This window comes from Salvia hispanica, chromosome 6, assembly GCF_023119035.1.
Source record: "Salvia hispanica cultivar TCC Black 2014 chromosome 6, UniMelb_Shisp_WGS_1.0, whole genome shotgun sequence".
In the NCBI taxonomy this organism is placed as follows: domain Eukaryota; kingdom Viridiplantae; phylum Streptophyta; class Magnoliopsida; order Lamiales; family Lamiaceae; genus Salvia; species Salvia hispanica.
The window spans coordinates 41,945,106-41,963,605 of NC_062970.1; the positions used below are offsets into that span (position 1 = coordinate 41,945,106).

General features: G+C 37.1%; 3 protein-coding genes across 7 annotated transcripts; 1 reads left to right on the forward strand and 2 right to left on the reverse strand.

Moving 5' to 3' along the window:
• Positions 1 to 851: 851 nt before the first annotated feature.
• LOC125196004 (E3 ubiquitin-protein ligase RNF12) lies at positions 852 to 6,385 on the forward strand. Of its 5 annotated transcripts, XM_048094342.1 has the most exons (10): positions 867 to 1,039; positions 1,627 to 2,651; positions 2,814 to 3,037; positions 3,173 to 3,474; positions 3,594 to 3,680; positions 4,569 to 4,763; positions 5,087 to 5,175; positions 5,655 to 5,751; positions 5,849 to 5,944; positions 6,090 to 6,385. In XM_048094342.1, exons 2-10 carry the CDS (start codon positions 1,630 to 1,632, stop codon positions 6,150 to 6,152), a joined length of 2,175 nt encoding a protein of 724 aa, XP_047950299.1. In that variant the 5' UTR covers positions 867 to 1,039; positions 1,627 to 1,629; the 3' UTR covers positions 6,153 to 6,385. The 5 variants fall into 5 exon arrangements, 4 of the variants coding, with proteins under 4 accessions (XP_047950297.1, XP_047950296.1, XP_047950299.1 ...); XM_048094340.1 differs by having other exon boundaries at positions 865 to 1,039; positions 2,814 to 3,474; positions 3,624 to 3,680; XM_048094339.1 differs by having other exon boundaries at positions 866 to 1,152; positions 2,814 to 3,474.
• Positions 6,386 to 7,057: 672 nt separating this feature from the next.
• On the reverse strand, positions 7,058 to 10,979 carry LOC125192223 (3-ketoacyl-CoA thiolase 2, peroxisomal-like). Its single transcript, XM_048089738.1, has 14 exons — positions 10,765 to 10,979; positions 10,029 to 10,105; positions 9,824 to 9,908; positions 9,595 to 9,721; positions 9,404 to 9,502; positions 9,262 to 9,329; positions 9,072 to 9,179; positions 8,914 to 8,991; positions 8,669 to 8,801; positions 8,495 to 8,591; positions 7,871 to 7,994; positions 7,683 to 7,791; positions 7,465 to 7,548; positions 7,058 to 7,383 (listed from the first exon to the last, which is right to left on the reverse strand). Exons 1-14 carry the CDS (start codon positions 10,858 to 10,860, stop codon positions 7,274 to 7,276), a joined length of 1,395 nt encoding a protein of 464 aa, XP_047945695.1. The 5' UTR covers positions 10,861 to 10,979; the 3' UTR covers positions 7,058 to 7,273.
• Positions 10,980 to 12,388: 1,409 nt separating this feature from the next.
• LOC125192221 lies at positions 12,389 to 18,437 on the reverse strand. The gene is given in 11 exon segments (XM_048089735.1): positions 12,389 to 12,762; positions 12,898 to 12,985; positions 13,077 to 13,199; positions 13,313 to 13,460; positions 13,537 to 13,700; positions 13,864 to 14,016; positions 14,944 to 15,030; positions 15,107 to 15,483; positions 15,570 to 16,773; positions 16,776 to 18,031; positions 18,237 to 18,437. Coding segments are annotated over 10 exon segments (3,426 nt in total). The 5' UTR covers positions 17,670 to 18,031; positions 18,237 to 18,437; the 3' UTR covers positions 12,389 to 12,574.
• Positions 18,438 to 18,500: the final 63 nt, after the last annotated feature.

An 18,500-nucleotide genomic window follows, 5' to 3' on the forward strand; every position in this document is an offset into this window, starting at 1 on the left:
ATACTATTTATTGACTATTATTAAAAGTCTAAACTTCAATTCTAATGCTTTAGCTTTCTCTGGATTGTGATTCTATGACTCTCTCTATATATAGATATATAATACTAGATATTAGACAAATAGGCACTACTTAATTTTAAAATAAAGAAATTTTTGGTATAAATCTACACGTAATTAAATAAATTTACTCTAGATTTACCATACTGGCCCTATACTAAATAAAAATATTTATCACATAATTAATCGGGTATTAGTCAGATACCCTAATATGGGTTTCAGGTACTCTAAACCCGAAAAATCCTAACATTAACTACCCAAACCCGTACCCGAACCCATAATTTTGGGTTTCGGATACCCAAAACCCGTCGGATATTGGGTCTGGGTCGGGTATACCCGAAACCCGCAGACTAAATTTGCAGGCCTATTACCAAGTTTAAAATTTGTGACAAAAATTAGTACCACCAAGTTAGTAATACCAAGATAGAGAATTATATATGGACATTTCTAATTGTTTGATATCATAGTTAAGCTTAACTCAAAGCTCAATATAAGACCACGGCCCTATCTAATCTTACCAAAATTATAACATTAATCTTGTTTATGTATCTCACCAATTTGTCAAGTTAAGCCATATTATTTAATATACAATACAAATTTAGATAATTTATTTTTTATCAAACAACAACGGAAAAAAATCATATCTTTGCATATTTTGACATGAAGCCCGTATTTCTTATTTTGTTTTACATATCTTCTCATATCTTCTCATATCCCATATTTTGTATCAAACAAATCTTTAATATTTTTGAATTACTATACTATTGAATAGATCCAACCCAAAATTTAGGATCCGACCCGTACGAATCCGAATCGATATCTCTGCAACTTTTTTGGAAGGTTGGAAAAGAGGGTGGAAATTTTGGAAATGGCGTTGATGCTGTTTTGATTGATTATCAATAGCCTTACACTTGACTTTCCTGTTGCCATTCTCTTCTCATAAAGCTCGCTGGAGTTTCCGGAGATTTCACGCAAGAGAAAGGTGAAATCATACCTCCGATTTTTAACATCTCTCATCAATTGAAATTCAGATTTTGGAAGGTGACTTATTCTATATTGATTTTGTTATTTCCCCTTCTTATCCGAACCCTAAAGGTAATGAACGGTCTGCGCTTTCTCAATTTTAGCCCTTTTTTCGTTAAATTCTAGATTTTTATTGTGCCTAGTGTGTTTTTTTATTTGTATAAGCGATTTTGTTTTTTGTGTTTCGAAGTATGCTTTTCTTCTTGTTAGTTACGGTAGTCTGTGTATATGAAATAAACTAGGTTTTGATACCAAAACTTTGATTAAGGCTCTGCCTGTTTATGTTTTACCATTTTTAATGACCTCGTGAGTCGTTTATTCCACGAACTTGGCTACAGGTTTTTTGTATTACATGATCATTAGTGGTTAATTATAGTAAATCTGTGAGATTTACTATTTGATGTCTATTAGGTGATGCTTGAATATCAGTGTTTATGATGTCGACTTTTCCGAGAGCGTGTTGGGTATTGTTTGTTGGATACATACTGATATTATGTAACTGGTGCATTGCAAAATATTTGAATCAGCTTTTTTTTTGTTGTGCAGAAAATGGATCATATGGACATCGATGAGATACTTGAGGTTCCCGACACTCCTGATAGATTAGCTAAAAATGGAGCCAATGGGAAAAATGGTGCTAAAACTGAAAATCAGCGGTCATCAATGCCCCATTGTGAGCTGATGTTTCCTGAAGAGGGTTCTAGAGATCAGCCAATGATCATTGACAGTGGAAGCCGAGGGTTGTCCTTCCGTCCTCCAAAACGTCCTAGCATTCCCAAAAATTCTCAGTTCCCCAATACGTCTATGTCCATTTCCTTGGAAAGTTCAACATCATCTAGAAACAGTAACCTATACAGAAAAGGTGTGGCTGAGAAGAAACCCGGTTACCCGACCCATGATTCCATGCATAAACGTATGGAATCCGTGAGACCATCACATCCTTCAAAATCTTCCTCATCTTTTCATGATGATGACATCTTAGAGCTATCAGAGTGGAGTTTGCATCGACCTGCTCGTAAGAATGCTTCCCCAAGTGCTACACCTGGAAACAATCAAACTGACTTCCAAAAGAGATCAGATTTACCTAATGGAACTTCTTCAAATGACCTATCAAATTTGACGAACATATGCTGCAATGGCAGTGAGGAGAAAAAGAAACCTAGCAGAGGTGGTCTGGGTATTAATTTGGGTGAAAGAGTAGGGTCTGTTGGTATTAATAAGAAAAAAACTGAGAATGGTGGTATATCTTCTGATCCTATTGCGCTGCCTAGAGTAAGTAAGCAAAAGAGGTTGGTAAGAAATGGGTGTATATCTCCTAATAACATAGCTAAGGCTAAACAGTTGGTTGGCAATGGTGTTAACAGCTCTGTAGCTGTTGGACATAATACTGGCCCTGTAGCTATTGATCATAATATTGGCTCTAGGTCATCTAATCCAGTACCCGTTTCAATTGATATAAGGGATTTGGTTGCTGAAGATGATTATTCTAACTCACGAAAGGGAAAAGGGGTGATAAGTCACCCTTGTTCGTCCAGGAGACTTGATTTGGAAACCAAGGATTTGCTTGGCAGGTATTCTACTAAACTATGGAGTTAGTGGAACATTGAATATGTTGTGAACTTCATATAATGCTCTAATGAGTTTTGGAGACTCTTTCAACATAGATCTGTTTGAAGTTGTTTGGCCATGGAAAACTATAACTAAATAACCGAGTTGAATTTATAAACTTGCAGGAACTCCATGAATCCCAGTGAGAAGGCTGTAGAATCAGTTGATTACAATGGCGACGCAGGTAAAAGCATTGAAGAATCAGCTGGATGGAGGAGTACGCGTAATCGGCTTAGAGGAATGAATGATATATCATCCAATGATAAGGAAAAAAATTTGAATAAGGAGCGGGTGACTCCAAGATTGTCGATTCAGCAACATGAGACTAGATCAGATAGAAGAGGAAAAGGCATAAATCTTGCTAATTGTGACAATGACTCAAGTTTCATCTCGTCCGAGCATTTTCATGCTCAATCTGTAAAGGAATCAGTATCCCATCCTAGAGCTCGACTGGGACAACTAAATAGGCCTCGTTCTGCTGCAGGCATGCTTATTAAAAGGCAGAAGCAGGGATCTGGCTTCAGCGGTTCTGGTGAATGTTCCACATCAGTCTCCGACAATCTAGATTTTGTTTCGCTTAGTTCACCTGCAGAAGCAGCCAATTTGAGATCTTCTAGTAATGCAAACATGCCTCCAGTTATTGAGGTTGATGAATCTTCTCCTCAACCGCCGCATGATACCAGAGATGACAATGCTAGGGCAAGACAGCTAGAAGCAGATGAACTTATGGCTCGTCAACTTCAAGAACAACTTTATAATGAGATGCCAGCGTTTGGATTTCAAGAGGTTTGTTCCCATCTATATTTATTAACCTTTCAATTGTTTTATACTTGTTTCCACATATGAATCTACGATCAGATAGTATATTTCATGCTTCTTCTCATGCAATTCCAACTCAATGGCAGACTGATGAGCATGTAGCACTGGCCTTGCAGCAACAGGAAGGTCCGAGCCATGGTCATTCTCGAGGAAGGGCGCCAGTGTTCGATGTAGTGAGTTTCCGTGTTCTTATGTCATGTGACACTGCAGGGCCTACAGTATTTTTAAATGTCTCCTTTATGTTCTCTTGATATGTGCTATGTGATATCTATTTGTTTTGCACTATCATCTGGATTAATCAGTTGCCCAGAGGTAAAAGTGGATGGGGCACATTTTGTCATCTTCAGTTACATAGAAAAATGCTTCTTTGAGTGCACTGAGTATGACCCAAGGTTGTCAAAACCATAAAACACGCTCGTCACAAAGAGGTTCCCCATCTCTTTTTTTCCTTACATTTTATTGACATATATACCGAAGAAAGAAACCTTTTTCAAGAACTATAGTTGAAGAAACACAATTGACTGCATGCTTAGAAATAAATAGATCATTATGTAATGGCTCTAATTCCTTTGATTATTAAAATAACACTCAATTGCAGAAAATGAAATTCAGATATCTTAGTGATGCCCATTTCCTGATTGAACATGGTTTGATCCAATTCATTTTCAAGGATTGTCCCAATGGACTTCTTTCATACTCCCTTCGTCTCCTAAAAATAGGAACTTTTAACACAACACGAGTTTTAATGCAAATTTGGGAAAGTAAGAGTGACATAGAAAGAAAAGTGTGTTTGTGGAAAATGGGTCCCACCTTATTAGATAGAGAAATTTTTTAAATACTAGAAAGTTTCTATTTTTAGGGGACAGACTAAAAAAGAAAGAGCTTTATTTTTAAGGGACGGAGGGAGTAAATATTTTTTTTTCCTGATCAGGTGTCTTATACACTTCTATTCTACACATTCTTCACCATGTCCACGAAATTGTGATAATTATGAAAGCGTAAGAATAGTTTGATTTATCTTCTGAATTGTGTTGCTAAATAATTTGCACGCTTTTGCGCAGAGATCAATGTACAACGTGCATAGACCATCTGCTTCTCGGTCTTCTTCAAATGCTCCTCGAAGAGGATATGTGGCTCGATCTCCACCATCAGGAAGAATTACAAGGCAAAGAGGTCGTTTTCCCGGGCAACCCCGGACCTTATCATCTTCGCGGCGGGGAAACTCCATATTTCCTCCAGACATGGATATTGACATGGTACTAGCCTTCATCATCTCTCTTTCAATTTTTGGTCATTTTTTAATGCATGTAGGTTTGTTCGTCGTTTCATTAGCTAATATGTAATAACCTTCTAACCAAGTGTCTCTCTTGCTGCATTCTGATTTTTGCCAACATATAAAAACGGATGCTGTTGAGAATTTGTGTATATGATGAAATGGATGATGTTTGCCGTATTTCTTTTTGCTCCTCTCTGTTACCTAGGACTGAGGGATGAATTAAGTAGCTCATTCTGTTGATGCTCATCTATGCTGTGAATTGTTGGTAGTTTCTTGAGGTATATTTTGTCTTCTTTTCTGCAGAGAATGGAAATACTCGGAGCGCTAGAAGAGTTCAGTGACATGAGAATGAATGCCAGCAGCATCCTTCACTCCAACCGTGATTTCAATGAGTAAGACTTAATCTGAACACTCGGCTTAGTCTAGAGTCTACATGCAATCTTGTTTGTGCTAAGCTTTAGGAAGCTAAACTTTATTTTTTAAAGTAAACGCTGGAAATCCTGGAATAGCACCATTCCTTCGTTTCATTACTTGGTACTCCATGTTGTCGGACTTCAATGCATGGTGATCTTTTTTAAACATTGGTCCTCAACTGTGCTGATTTAACTCAAAATCCCTCGCATGTTTAAAAATGTCATAACTATTACAAATGTTCAAAACTCTCTGATGTTGCAAATATAATGAGTAAGTAAAGTAAAATCGAATAGCTGGAGGGACACTGGGACTGGGAGAAAGGAAATCATGATTGTTGTTTGTTTTGGGATCTGTGACAATCGAGAACAAGCAAAGTTTTTGCGTATTATACTTTTAACTCATGTATAAAACCAAACAATTAACCCTATGTTTGACATGACTTTGTACAATTTTTCAGGAACGATTATGAAATGTTGCTGGCTCTTGATGACAATAACAGTCAAGGTGGTGCATCTGGTCATCAGATTAATGGCCTTCCACAATCAACTGTTCAGGCAAGCTTCCTAAAATTGGCCCTAATCTGTAAATCATGAGTTAAATGTGCAATCTTCATGGAATCCTCTTGCTTACTTTTTTGATCCATTCATGCAGACTGATCACGAAGAAGCCTGTGCAGTCTGCCTCGAGACTCCAACTACCGGAGAGAAAATCCGCCACCTCCCTTGTTTGCACAAATTTCACAAAGATGTAAGAACACATTTAAACTTTACATACTACAGCAACACCCCCCCCCCCCTACCCCCCTATCTAATTTGTGCACAAGGAGTTCAATTATAGTATTATTACCTAATGACCTTAATAGTGGCTAACATGTGACTTTCCGGGATATCAGTGTATTGATCCGTGGCTGAGGAGGAGATCATCTTGTCCAGTTTGCAAGTCATCCATAACATGATGTGCTCGTCTTTGTCTTTTTGCAAGTGGAACCTGGCTCTTTTGTGTGAGTCGATATCCATGTTTTAAAGTATGTAGCATTTCTGGGCTGAAAATGCTGGAGGTTTTGAAGAACCACATATGATTGACGTTGACTTGTTTTTTGGGTGCTGAATTTGCATCAACATAAAGAACATGGTTACACACTATTGATTATTCATGATAAATCTTAATGAAAGTGCTAGTTTCTTTGAACCGTGCTTGGGTTTCGATTAGAGTGGTTGCGTATGGAGGAGTTATGAATTTTATCCAATTTAATATATTCCCTTACAAATGTTCCATTTTATCATTTTGCGATATTTATTGTTTAAAATTCATTTCTATTTTTCATTTTGGGAAAGTGAAACCCACGTTCTATTAAATCATTTTAATCACATTTTATTATTACTAAATAAAAAAGTATTCTCTGTAAAAATAGCATATCTTGAATGACACAAGCACAATTGATTTAGTAGGAAAGATAGAAAGAGAAGATCCATCTTAGCGATAAAGAAGATCCACTTTTGACTTTACCAAAGAGAAAAATAGTTTAAAAATAAAATTAACAAATTTTATGGAACAAACTTAAATAGCAAAAACTAGTTCATTTTTATGAAACAAAATAGTAGTACTATCTAATAGAGAAATCCATGTTTTACTAATTTTTTCTACCAAATGTTTTCACTGTTCTTTAAAATCCGCACTTAGGTCAAAATGATACACTTCAAATCATTATGCACGGAGGGACTAGATATTAACATACTCCCTAAACTCTCTACCCTTTATAACTTAACCAGTGAGTGAGAATTGTGTTGCAAAATAGCAGATTTTACCAAAAACACCCATAATCATTTAATCAACAACCTTTACGATCATAGCGTAAACGACTTGGACGCGTAAATATGAGCATTCATTTGTAGAAATAATTAAATCTGGACGAAATACAAGACACATATTCAAAGATGAATTCTAAATGCTTTACTTAAGAAGTTCTTGTGTAGTCTGGACATAGCTTAGCACTATGAATTTTATTGCCGCGGCCGTATTGATCTCTGACAGAGATGCAACATTATTGGAATTTATTTTGTGAAGCTGACTTCAAGTTTAGAGTGTATCCTTCGACAGGAAATTATGGTTCTTCACGGTACGAGTGTTGCAAAGCTCATCACACGAATCACCTCTTTCGAAAACAGCAGCAGCTCCCATACCAGTCCCTGCCATAGAGATCAAGAAAATTGTGAACCTGAAAATCGATCGATCGATTGATACAGAGAGAGATAGAGAGAGAGAGAGACCTATACACATTGACACAACCCCAAAGCGACAATCTTTTCCACGACGCTTCATTTCATGCAGCAAGGTAGCAACACAACGAGCTCCTGCAAAGGTTGAGCAATAAAATATTGAGATGAATATTTTCGGTAAAACACCATTCACACATCTAATTAATTTTCTCATACTGGCAATTTATGGACGAACTTTGATATAGTAATGAAATCGAATGATAAAGTACCAGTTGCACCCAAAGGATGTCCAATTGCCATAGCACCACCGTTCACATTGATTTTCTCAGGGTCGAGTTCAAGCTTCTTTTGGCAGTACAGAAATTGTGAAGCAAATGCCTGAACAATATCCACAATGAGAATTTGCTTACAACATTTTAATCTGAAATTTACTTACAACTCATCTAGGGAAAACTACCTCATTTATCTCGAAAAGATCAATATCCCCAAGCTCGAGACCAGCAGATTTGACAGCCGCAGGAATTGCAACTGCTGGACCAATGCCCATGATGGCAGGATCTACACCAACAGCAGCAAAGGTTCTGCAGGAGCAGGAATAAAGAGATTAAGATAACACAACCTTTCTTCCTTCAAATTAATAGAGGCCTATGTATCTATGTAGCCCTAAATCACCAGAACCAATCATGTGTACATACAGCATGTGGTTTAATGAGGAATCTGTTTACAAGGAATCTTATCCATAAAAGGTTTACTGAACAAGGAAAAGCTCATCAAAATGTTCATCCATGCAGAACTGAAAAATATGCTAGAAATGGTATATTGCGGATGTGCTTATACAAACATGTAGAGAAGAGAACAGTGAATGCAGATGCTGATCAGATGATTACCACTATTCCTGCATGTATTTCAGCAGACCATGGGTCTTACAGAAAGGAATAAGAATTCAGACACGAGTCACATGATTAAAAGCAATATATCGATCAATCTATTAGGGTCTAAATGAAGTCCAGATCCAAGCAGCTTGAAAATTGTGCCTAAATGCTTTTTTAACTGCATGATAATATATCAAATTTTCACAAACCTGAATACACCAAGAATAGGAAGTCCTTTCTGCATAGCAATACTTCTCTTCATGAGTAGAACAGCTCCAGCACCATCGCTCACTTGACTGGAATTCCCTGAAAAAACAGTGTACAATAGTTAGCTTAGTAGAATATGAACTCCAAATAGATGCGTGATGTAACACCCTATTTACCAGCAGTGGTTGTGCCATCTTTCTTGAAAACAGGTTTTAGCTTGCCCAAATCTCCCACGGTTGTGGATGCTCGGATCCCATCATCAACAGATATTGTAACTGGAGTCTCATCCCCAGATTTTGGGTCCACAATCTTACTCAAGAAAGGATCAGAACAAGAAGAAACTCATATCAAATATGAAAACCTAACTGATACTGAAGGCAAAAGATAAAAAGGCCAATTTTGTCATCAGAAGTAGCTATACCTTTGTTTTCACCGGTATTATCTCATCTTTAAATTTGCCTGATGCAGTGGCTGCTGCAGCTTTTCTATGTGACTCAGCCTGAAAAGGGAACTTGTCAGCCATCAATGACAATCAATACCTTGAAACTAACTAATCCCACAAAATCATGTGAGACTCACTGCAGCCTTATCTTGCTCCTGCCTTGTCACACCAAAACGATGTGCAACATTCTCTGATGTAATACCCATCGGTAGAAGGCAATTTTGTGCATCTGCCATTGTTTTTACCTGAAATTTAACCACTTGTGTTAATACTCCTCCAGCTCATATCTTTTCCAATACAGTTATGGGTTATAGAACGAAGGTTTACTCTTGGATTGACTGATCCTTCCCAAGCCATCGGATTAGTGGTCATTGACTCCAACCCAGCACCAATCCCTATTCCAAAATAACAATGTGATATTATTGCCTCTCTCTTTATCAGGTTATGCCAACAGACAGAGATGTCGTACCAATATCATAAAATCCGGCTTTAATAGCAGCAGCCACATCAGCTACAGCTTGAAGGCCAGAAGAACATTGCCTGTTCACGGTTCTAACAGGTACAGTTTCTGCATTCAATATATCCAAAAATAACCAAAAACGTTTTAAAAAAAGAGAAAGAAAACAAAAACAAAAAACAAAGACACTAGCTAGCGCGTACCAGGGAAACCGGCATAAAATGCAGCCATCCTGCATTCACTAGCTCTTTGGGACCCTGGAGCCAACACTGAGCCCACAACAATGTCCCCAACTTCAGCTGGGTTTATATTTGTTTTTTCTATCAATGCCTGTAACATAGATCATAACAAAAAGGAAAAGCACTTAAGACTACACAAACTAAGCCCCATTAGAACAACAGAAATGGATACACATGGCTGAATGTCACAGACCTTCAGAACTGGAGCTAACAGATCATCTGGATAGGTATCTTTGAATCCACCCCTCTTTGACTTGCACTGTGGAGTGCGATAGGCACTTCACAAGTAAATAAACAGAACATCTTAGAAAATATGTTGCCAGTGAAAACCAATAACTTCACTTACATAAGCAGAGACTCAAGCTTAAGGTGTATCTAGGACACTATAGAATACTTACGCCACTATAACCACATCATCACCAAAGACAGAAGACCGATGGTACGCTGCACTATCCCCTGCAGAACATATCGATGCCTGTTGAAATAACATACAATAAGTTCAATGAGAACAGAGAATCAAAGATACATGAAATAGTGCAGCTGACTTCTTTTCTTCTTAATACACTTAGACGAACTGGAAACAGAAACAGAGCAGGTGATAGTTAACTTAATCTAAGTTTATAACCTTAACTATTTCAATACCCAATTTGAAACCACATAAAAAGTAGTATAACACATAATTGGCAAAATGCACTAAGGCTAACAGCATCCTGTTCAACATAAACTTTTCAATTCAATTTGTTACATAAGAACCAGTCATATTGAAAACAATTACTATGAACTTGTCCTCTCCAGTTTTCTGTTGAAAACTTTATCTGCGAAACACATTACAATATAAGCAGAGATACACTGTAAGCATGTCAAACATAAGCAGTTCTTCGAGTGAAGCCACAATTGCCTTCAGATCCCCAAAAGTAAGCTCATCTCATACAATCAGAAACCGTTAGCTAAATCACATCAGAAACGAAACATCTTCATTTCCGACTCTCCACCTCAACTTCTTAATAGCGAATCAAACATATCAAATCAATTTCAATCATGCTCAAATATCCTCGACAAATTTAACTATAGTCAGCTATACAAATCAATCGTCACCGGAAAATGTCAACTGAAAAATATTTGGCATAAACTCACGGAAAGTGAAGAATCGATATCTTCGAGGGATGATGAAGTGAAGGACGGACGGAGATGCTGCAGCAAAACTCTTTGCCTTTCAGTTGCTTTCTCCATCGTTTCTCTCTCTCAAAATTTTCAACAAACTGTATCGAATTTTGATCGGAAGAAGCTTGATATCTGTATACAGTATATATACGTATATCGAGTATCGATCTTCGGTTGGTATTGGGAAATGTGACAATAATGTGAAATTATCTAAAATATGAATATACGACACGACTATCCTATATCTTAATTTGACGTCACGCAATAATAATTAAATAAAGTAATTCTCCTTGTTTACACTTTCACCGTTCCAATAATTAAAGAGTAAGGCCAAAACTGGTACCGAATATATGCCAATTTTATGATGTTGGTAATATACTTTATCTTTTGAATTTTCGCATCCTGAACATTTCAACTCGGATCACAATTGGTCCTAAACTAACAATTCCGTCAACTTTTAAACGGTTTTAACCTTATTTTGATCGATTTTTATGGTTTTAACAGTCCCATCCGGGTTAAAACCGTTTAAAAATCGGTCAAAATCGGGTTTAAACCATTTAAACATTGACGGAATTGTTAGTGTAGGTAGGACCAATTGTGATTCGAGTTGAAATGTTCATGATGCAAAAATTCAAGTATAAGATCAAAATCATAAAATCGGACATATGTTCGGAATGAGTTTTAGACTTTACTCATAATTAAATAAAGTGATTCTTCTTCATGTTTAACTATACTTATTACTACTTGATTACAAAAAAAATACTAGTAGTACTAATTACAACTCTTTTTTATCAATCAAAACAAAGTAGAGACGTTTGGAATTTGAATAAAAAATATCACATATGATGCACATGAAAAGTTGGAAACGTTGTCGATTTATGTATATATTTTTCCGATTAAGCATTGGAAATTTTTACGAATATCAACCTTTACAAACATCGTATTTATTTTTAATTATATCCATCTATTATTAGTCAAATTAAAAATATTCTCAATCGTGAATAAATCTAGGAGTAGAATTTATAAGGTAATTTAATTAGCTTAGATCGAACTCAGTTTTTATTTTACTACTCTTGAGTTGTGTGCCAAACTAAGTAGATCATCGGAGTGGTGGGCGCCCATGAAATCATTTTCATGTACACATATTATTTTCGCATATATCATGAATTGTATGGTAACGCACTTGGTATTTATTTTTAGAAAAACGTGATGTGTTCAAAGATCCATGTTTTAATATCCAATACTTGGTTTTTCAAAAAAATAACTTTTAACAATGTCTCATTTTATACCTATAATATTTGTGTTAGTTCTTACTGAATATGTAAAAGAAATCAACATTTTTTTTTGTCAAAGTTACGTTATTGAGCAAGTCAATTATGAACTTTATCAATGTTATGTTTAATTACGTTGTTCTAATGAACAAAAAAAAAAAAAAAACCAACTCGAAAAAGTAAATCACTAATACTAACAAAAATTAAGGATTTTATAACTGAGTGTTTATTTTGTAGATTTGGACTTTTGGAGTGTGTTTATAATAGCAAAATGAAATTCGGGAAAAAAACTAAAACCGTGCAATTAAATCATTTCACAAGTTAAATAACCAAAAAACGCAAGCATTTTAACTCAATAAAGCAAGCTCTTCTTCAAGATTTGTTAACATGCAAACTTCCAAAGAGGAAGCTGAGAAGGATCTGTACATAAAAAGATAGCTATACAACAGCTCAGGGAATGAAGGCCCTCAGAAAATGAAGAGAAACATCTTGCATGATTTATGCCATCTTATTCATCTCTCAACTCCATTCACTCTCTTTGGTAGGATACCCTTAGACATACCTTGCAGTCTCTTTGTTATCTCCGAAAACGGCGGCCTTGCTTCAGGATCATGCGACCAGCATTGTTCCATCAGCATTCTCCACTCTGGATCACATCGTTCTGGCACTGGTGGCCTCAGTGAGTCGCTCAAAATTCCACCTGCACATAACAGCATACACTTTATGCTCGACCACAGTTCACTGCAAATCGAGAAAGCTCAAATATGCTACTCAACATGTAGGTGTAGTCAATTAGGCTGTGGCTTTGGTTTCTGAATGTAGTTAGACAGCTTACCTATGATAGCACCACAGCGCATATTCACATAAGGTTCTTCTCCTGTCAAAATCTCCCACAGTGTGACGCCAAAGGAGAAAACATCTACCTGCCAGATTGGTTTGTTTAGATAGAGATGATCGGTAATAGTAACAGTTCTAAGTATATTTATGAAAAGTTAAGGTTTATAGAAGTCTAACTTTCTCAGAAACCTGACTACTGTTTCCATTTAGTAATTCTGGAGCCATCCAAGGAAGTGTTCCTCGAACACCTCCTGAAACGAAAGTATTCCGCTTGATTCTTGATAGTCCAAAATCACCAACCTGAAACGTCAAAGTTTTTTTGGTATCTGAGTTTCGGATTTCGGTAGCATACTAAAGGAAAATAATCCTCAAGGAAACGAAAGAGTAAACTAATATCCTCTATGAGACATTACCTTGCACACAGGCCTGCGAGGATCGCCCAAGTTAACTAGCAAGTTGTCACACTTCAAATCGAAATGAACGATGTTTCTCACATGCAAGTATTCCATGCCAAAAGCAGCATCCAATGCAATTATTACCTTTCTACGCCGATCCAACACTCTGCAAGTGGAATCTAACTCAAAGTCCATTTTCCAAAATTGCAACTGAGAAGAATATGAAAAGCACATCAACTCACCGACCCTTCCTCAAGAGGACATGTCGTAGTGACCCATTTACCAAGTATTCGGTAACAGTAGCCAATGTTCCCCCAGGCCCATCAGGAACCACCCCATAGAATGCTACTATGTTGGGATGGTGAAGTGTGGAAAGAATTTTAGCCTCCCTCCAGAAATCTTTGGCCTGTAAAAAGAGTGGATGATGTGAAGTATTTTTTGTGCTTTCCATAGGAGAAATTGAATCCACCCTGACTTAATACAGTCTTTTCCTGGAAATAAATTTGGCGAGTATTTTATGATTTAGAAGAACTCAGACTTTTCACTTATGTCTTTAAGTTGGGACAAACCAGTTTTTCTTGTTCAGAAGATCTCCCAGCAAAACAGCCCTGTTTTATTCTCTTGATCGCAACATCTGTCCCCCTCCATTTTCCATGAAATACAGTTCCAAAGGTACCAGATCCCAACTCTTGTAGGTCTTCAAGTTCAGTATTTCTTATGATCTGCCCCAGGTTATGTGGTATTCAGCCGACATTATAAAATCACTCTTTTTTTTACAACAGAAAAATCAGCACCAAGTAACTAATTCCCACTATGGTTTACTTTTTGTTAAAAGAAAAATGGATTTTCATGCATGGATACTGCACAGAAGAAAATTAAAAAAAGAAGAAGAAGAAGAAAACACAACACATTAGAAAAGGAGAATAGCATCAAATAACTTTGTAGAAGTAATCAAGCCCCAAGGAATCCCGAGCTGCTAAATCATAGCACATTGTCAACGGGGAGGCTGAAAGAAAGCAAGAACACAATTTGGTGCACCACTTTGGATTTTCCCTGCACCTATATAACTAGTAAAATATGATGCATCAAGTAGCTAACAACTCACAAACTCCAATAGAAGCAGAGAGTCTTTCTTGAATGAGAAACTAATTAACAACCAAATCTTATAGCTGTAGAATTTACAAACTCAATCTATTTAGTTTCAGATGTTTTAAATAAAAAAAAACGGCAGTATGTTTTGCAATAACTGCATTGTCATCTTTCTAAATAAAGGATAAAAGTTAAGCTGACAATCATCAAATTTTATCCAGAAAGTGGCATGAAAAAGCTGTCTGTACAGCCACATGCTTGTTTAGAGAGTTAAGGGTTTATGAGGTGTAACATGGATGCATACATATATTCATGCACACACATCTATTTTGTATAGAAAATAGTTTGTATAAAAATAGACATAAAAGACACATTTTCAGAAAAATAATACTCAGATACATGCAGTATGAAAGAAATATAATATTAACCAAAGGTTTATATCTAATCAAAGTAATTTTAGTTTAAATAATAGGACTTCAATATGCAATCATGAATAAATAGAATGGAAAATAAGAAGGAAAAAAAGTTAGCATTCTAGTGAAGTTGATGTAGTGGTGAACCTGCAAACCATAGATGCTGGCTTCCTTTTCAATAACTACAGCTTCACTTATTGATTCGCTTGTAGTTATTTCATCAACTCCAACACCCTATATTTAAAGGTGCAAGTAAATCAATAAAATCAATTCCTCATATTTGGAAATTGAAGCACTAAGAATGTTATACATAATCATTAGATTCAGAGAGATGACTTTCAGTTCCTGATGTATCTTCAGGGGACTCCGCAGCTTCACTGTCTTCATCGGATCTCTGGATGGAAATTGTTGAGGAGGAAGGGATTCCATGTTGCAGGCTGCCAGCCACATCTTCAACTTTAACAGGACTTTGCTGTATGCCAGGTTTATGATAATTATTTGGGTACTGAGAGTTTACAAAGGTTCCATTTCTAATGTCCAAGTCTTCCATAGAATTTATATAGGTAATTTTGTTCTTCGTGCATTCATGAGAACTTGTCATGTCGTTAGACTTCTTCACCATTTCCTTCTGGCAAGTGACGTCTCCCTTCAGAGCATGGTCTGCAGTTTCTGGGAAAATGAGATGATCTGTCAAGCATAAACCCACACTAGAATTATCTAGAAGTAGAACTGGTTATTTCCTTTGGTTGAAACAGGATGAAGCACATGACTACCATAGAAATCTGTATCACAGTTAGTTGGATGAGGTCCTGTTTGGCTCTTGATGAGAAATTCAGGCTTGTTCTGACTTATTTGGCAGTTTCCAGAAAGCTCTCTCCAGAAATCTGCTGGATATTCTGCAGAACTAAAGGACGAAGAAGAGTTGTTGCTTCCATTCATCTGAAACTCAGACTTTGGGACATGAAGAGAGACTTGTGAGTCTGGGCGGCAGATTATTTGAGGCAAATTCTTTGTGTGCTCCAAATAATCGTCATTTAAGACATAATTCTTCTCAATGGCAAAAGTTTCCCTATACTGACCAACAGAATTATTCTTTATCGGCATTATTGCATCTCCTCCCCATTCGATAGAATCCTTGTCAAGATTGATAATTTCATGAAAAACCTGATACTCACTCCCGGTTACTTGATCTTTCTCACGTGCTTTCTGTCCTTCAACTTCGTGAAGAGATGAAACAGACATTTCAAGGGATGGTAACTTTTCTGCACCAAAAGCCCAGGAAATATTCTCTGTCTCTTGTTCTAAAGGGATACTTGACCCCACTTCATTCGTTGGCTGTGATTCAGGAATAGGATTGGTGTTTGTCCAGTAAGAGTTACCAACACCAGTAACTGGATAATAACCACATTTATCTTGAGAAGGGACTAACTTCTCGGATTGTGGTGGCACATTCGCAAAACCTATCATAGCATTGGCAAACCTGGGAGCATATGGTGAAGTAGGCTGAAAGTCTTTACAAGGCATATGAAAGTGAGGGACCACTAAAGGATTAGTAGCATATTCATATGCCATTTGGCTGTTTTGATTTGAGCTATCCAATAGTGCCGATGTATTGACAAGCTGGTTATGGTAATAGACAGCAGCATCAAAACAATGGGGATTGTCGTTTGCTGTGCTCTCCATAACATAAGGAAATCTGTTTGTATATCCACAGGAGGAATGAGCATCTGCATACCCTTTCAAGTAGGAAGCATTGGGATATGTAAACTGAACAGGGGGAAATGGAGATGATGCCACACAGGCCGTAGAAGGTACTTGAGGACTACTGAAGACCTGACTGCTGGGGTTAGAAAGTGACCATGTGGTATTTGACGAACCACCTCCATTCTGGTATTCTAAATGATGAAAAGAAGTAGGTGAGTCCATCTGCAGAGTTGGACTGTCAACATTATTTGTCCACTGGCTTCCAAGCTCTCCCTGCTATAGGTTCGACGAGGGATAGAATCCACCATGCCATTAACAGCAGCAACATATGGACTGTCACCTTGCTGCATAGTCCTACCTTCTGAAGAATACGGACTCTCAATATCACCAGAATAAACAAGAAAAAGTCTCGGTCTCTGAGATACTTTCTCTAGATCATGATATTCTTCAAACATATGATGAAGATCTTCATCAGAAGCCACGGATATAAGTGCATCCAGATCTTCACCTGGAAGTTGGTACTTGATTGTATTATGGTACTTACAAATCGCCATTGTTTTTTTCAGAAGCTCCAGATAGGTTGCATTTTTCTCAAGAGATATAATCCTTGTATCACCACCAACATATCTAAGCTTCCCATCATTTGGTCTTGGCAATATTTTTCCTCCAAAACTGCAGAGGAGTTTTAATTTTCTTGAAAACGAACTGTCTGTACATTCTGATCCCTTACTATAACTCTGATTTGAATGAGGAGACTCTGATGAGTAAACAAGTGGACCAGATGGACTACCTCTATCCAAATCCCCAGAACACCTTCTGTGGTTCTGTCCATTCACATGCAATTCCTTGTAATATGCATTTGATCCGTTCATATCGACTCCATTCCCCTCACCAGAAGATAAATCTACATAATCTGGACAACTCTCGGCATCTGTTTTCCGAGTATCATGAATACTTGTAACAAGGTGATCCTGAGCAACATCATAGCCTGGTTTGCTCGAGGGGATCTGATCGGTGTCATTTGCAACAGGCACTCTCCTAGATGCAACGCGGTCCCTCAAAAATTCATCTAAAAATTCCTCCCCTGTCAGCACACATATGTTAGGCGGGCTTTTAACTCCACTGTTCTGATAATCAGCATCAGTCTGTTCACAGAACTTACTTCCCATGTCTACGCACACAGATCAATTCCACAGCCATCCATGATTCTTTCCGTATATCTAAAAATATCATGCCGCCTTACCAGTAAAACCTATCTATTCAAAACGAACCCTCACGATGGCTCTACGCCTATATCATCTGATGTAATGACTGAGCTAGCAACCGATGCTCGAAACAATAGACCACCATTCATTTAACAACGGCATTTTCAGATTCCTGATTATATTCACCAACAAATTTGCAACTCTTAAATCGTTCCAACGATAACCTCAACTTAAAACCCTTCGATAATTATTCAGCAATCACGCAGCAACCCATTAACGCCCCAATTGCTCGCGATATCAGTATTAAATATCTGGAGCAACAAAGACTATATCCAAAGAAAATGAAAATCGTGTGAGATGTTTGAATAATCCGATCAATCGTAAAATTACAATATAGTAAGACAATTCGACCTTAATTCATGCAAACTACAAAGTATTGAGCAACCAAGGAAAAATTATGCTCCTACGCAAGATTAAAAGAGGGGAAATGAAAATTAGAACGAGGAGATAATTGGAAACCCCGAATTTTACCTTTTTTTAAAAATCTGATCAAGTTCTTACCCCATCTTTCTGTTATATTTTCTGGAAAAAAATCAAGGTGGAATTCGACGTTGGGGAAAAGGGAAAGGAATTGAAGAATTGGGGTTTGGGTTGCGATGCGAAGATTGGTAGAGAAAAGGGGCGTTCCATGGTTTTCGGAATATCGAAACATTTGTGCATATGAAATATGCAAAAATAATTGGCGCCACAATTGCTCCCAACTTCTATAACTAAATAAACTAATAAAAATATGAG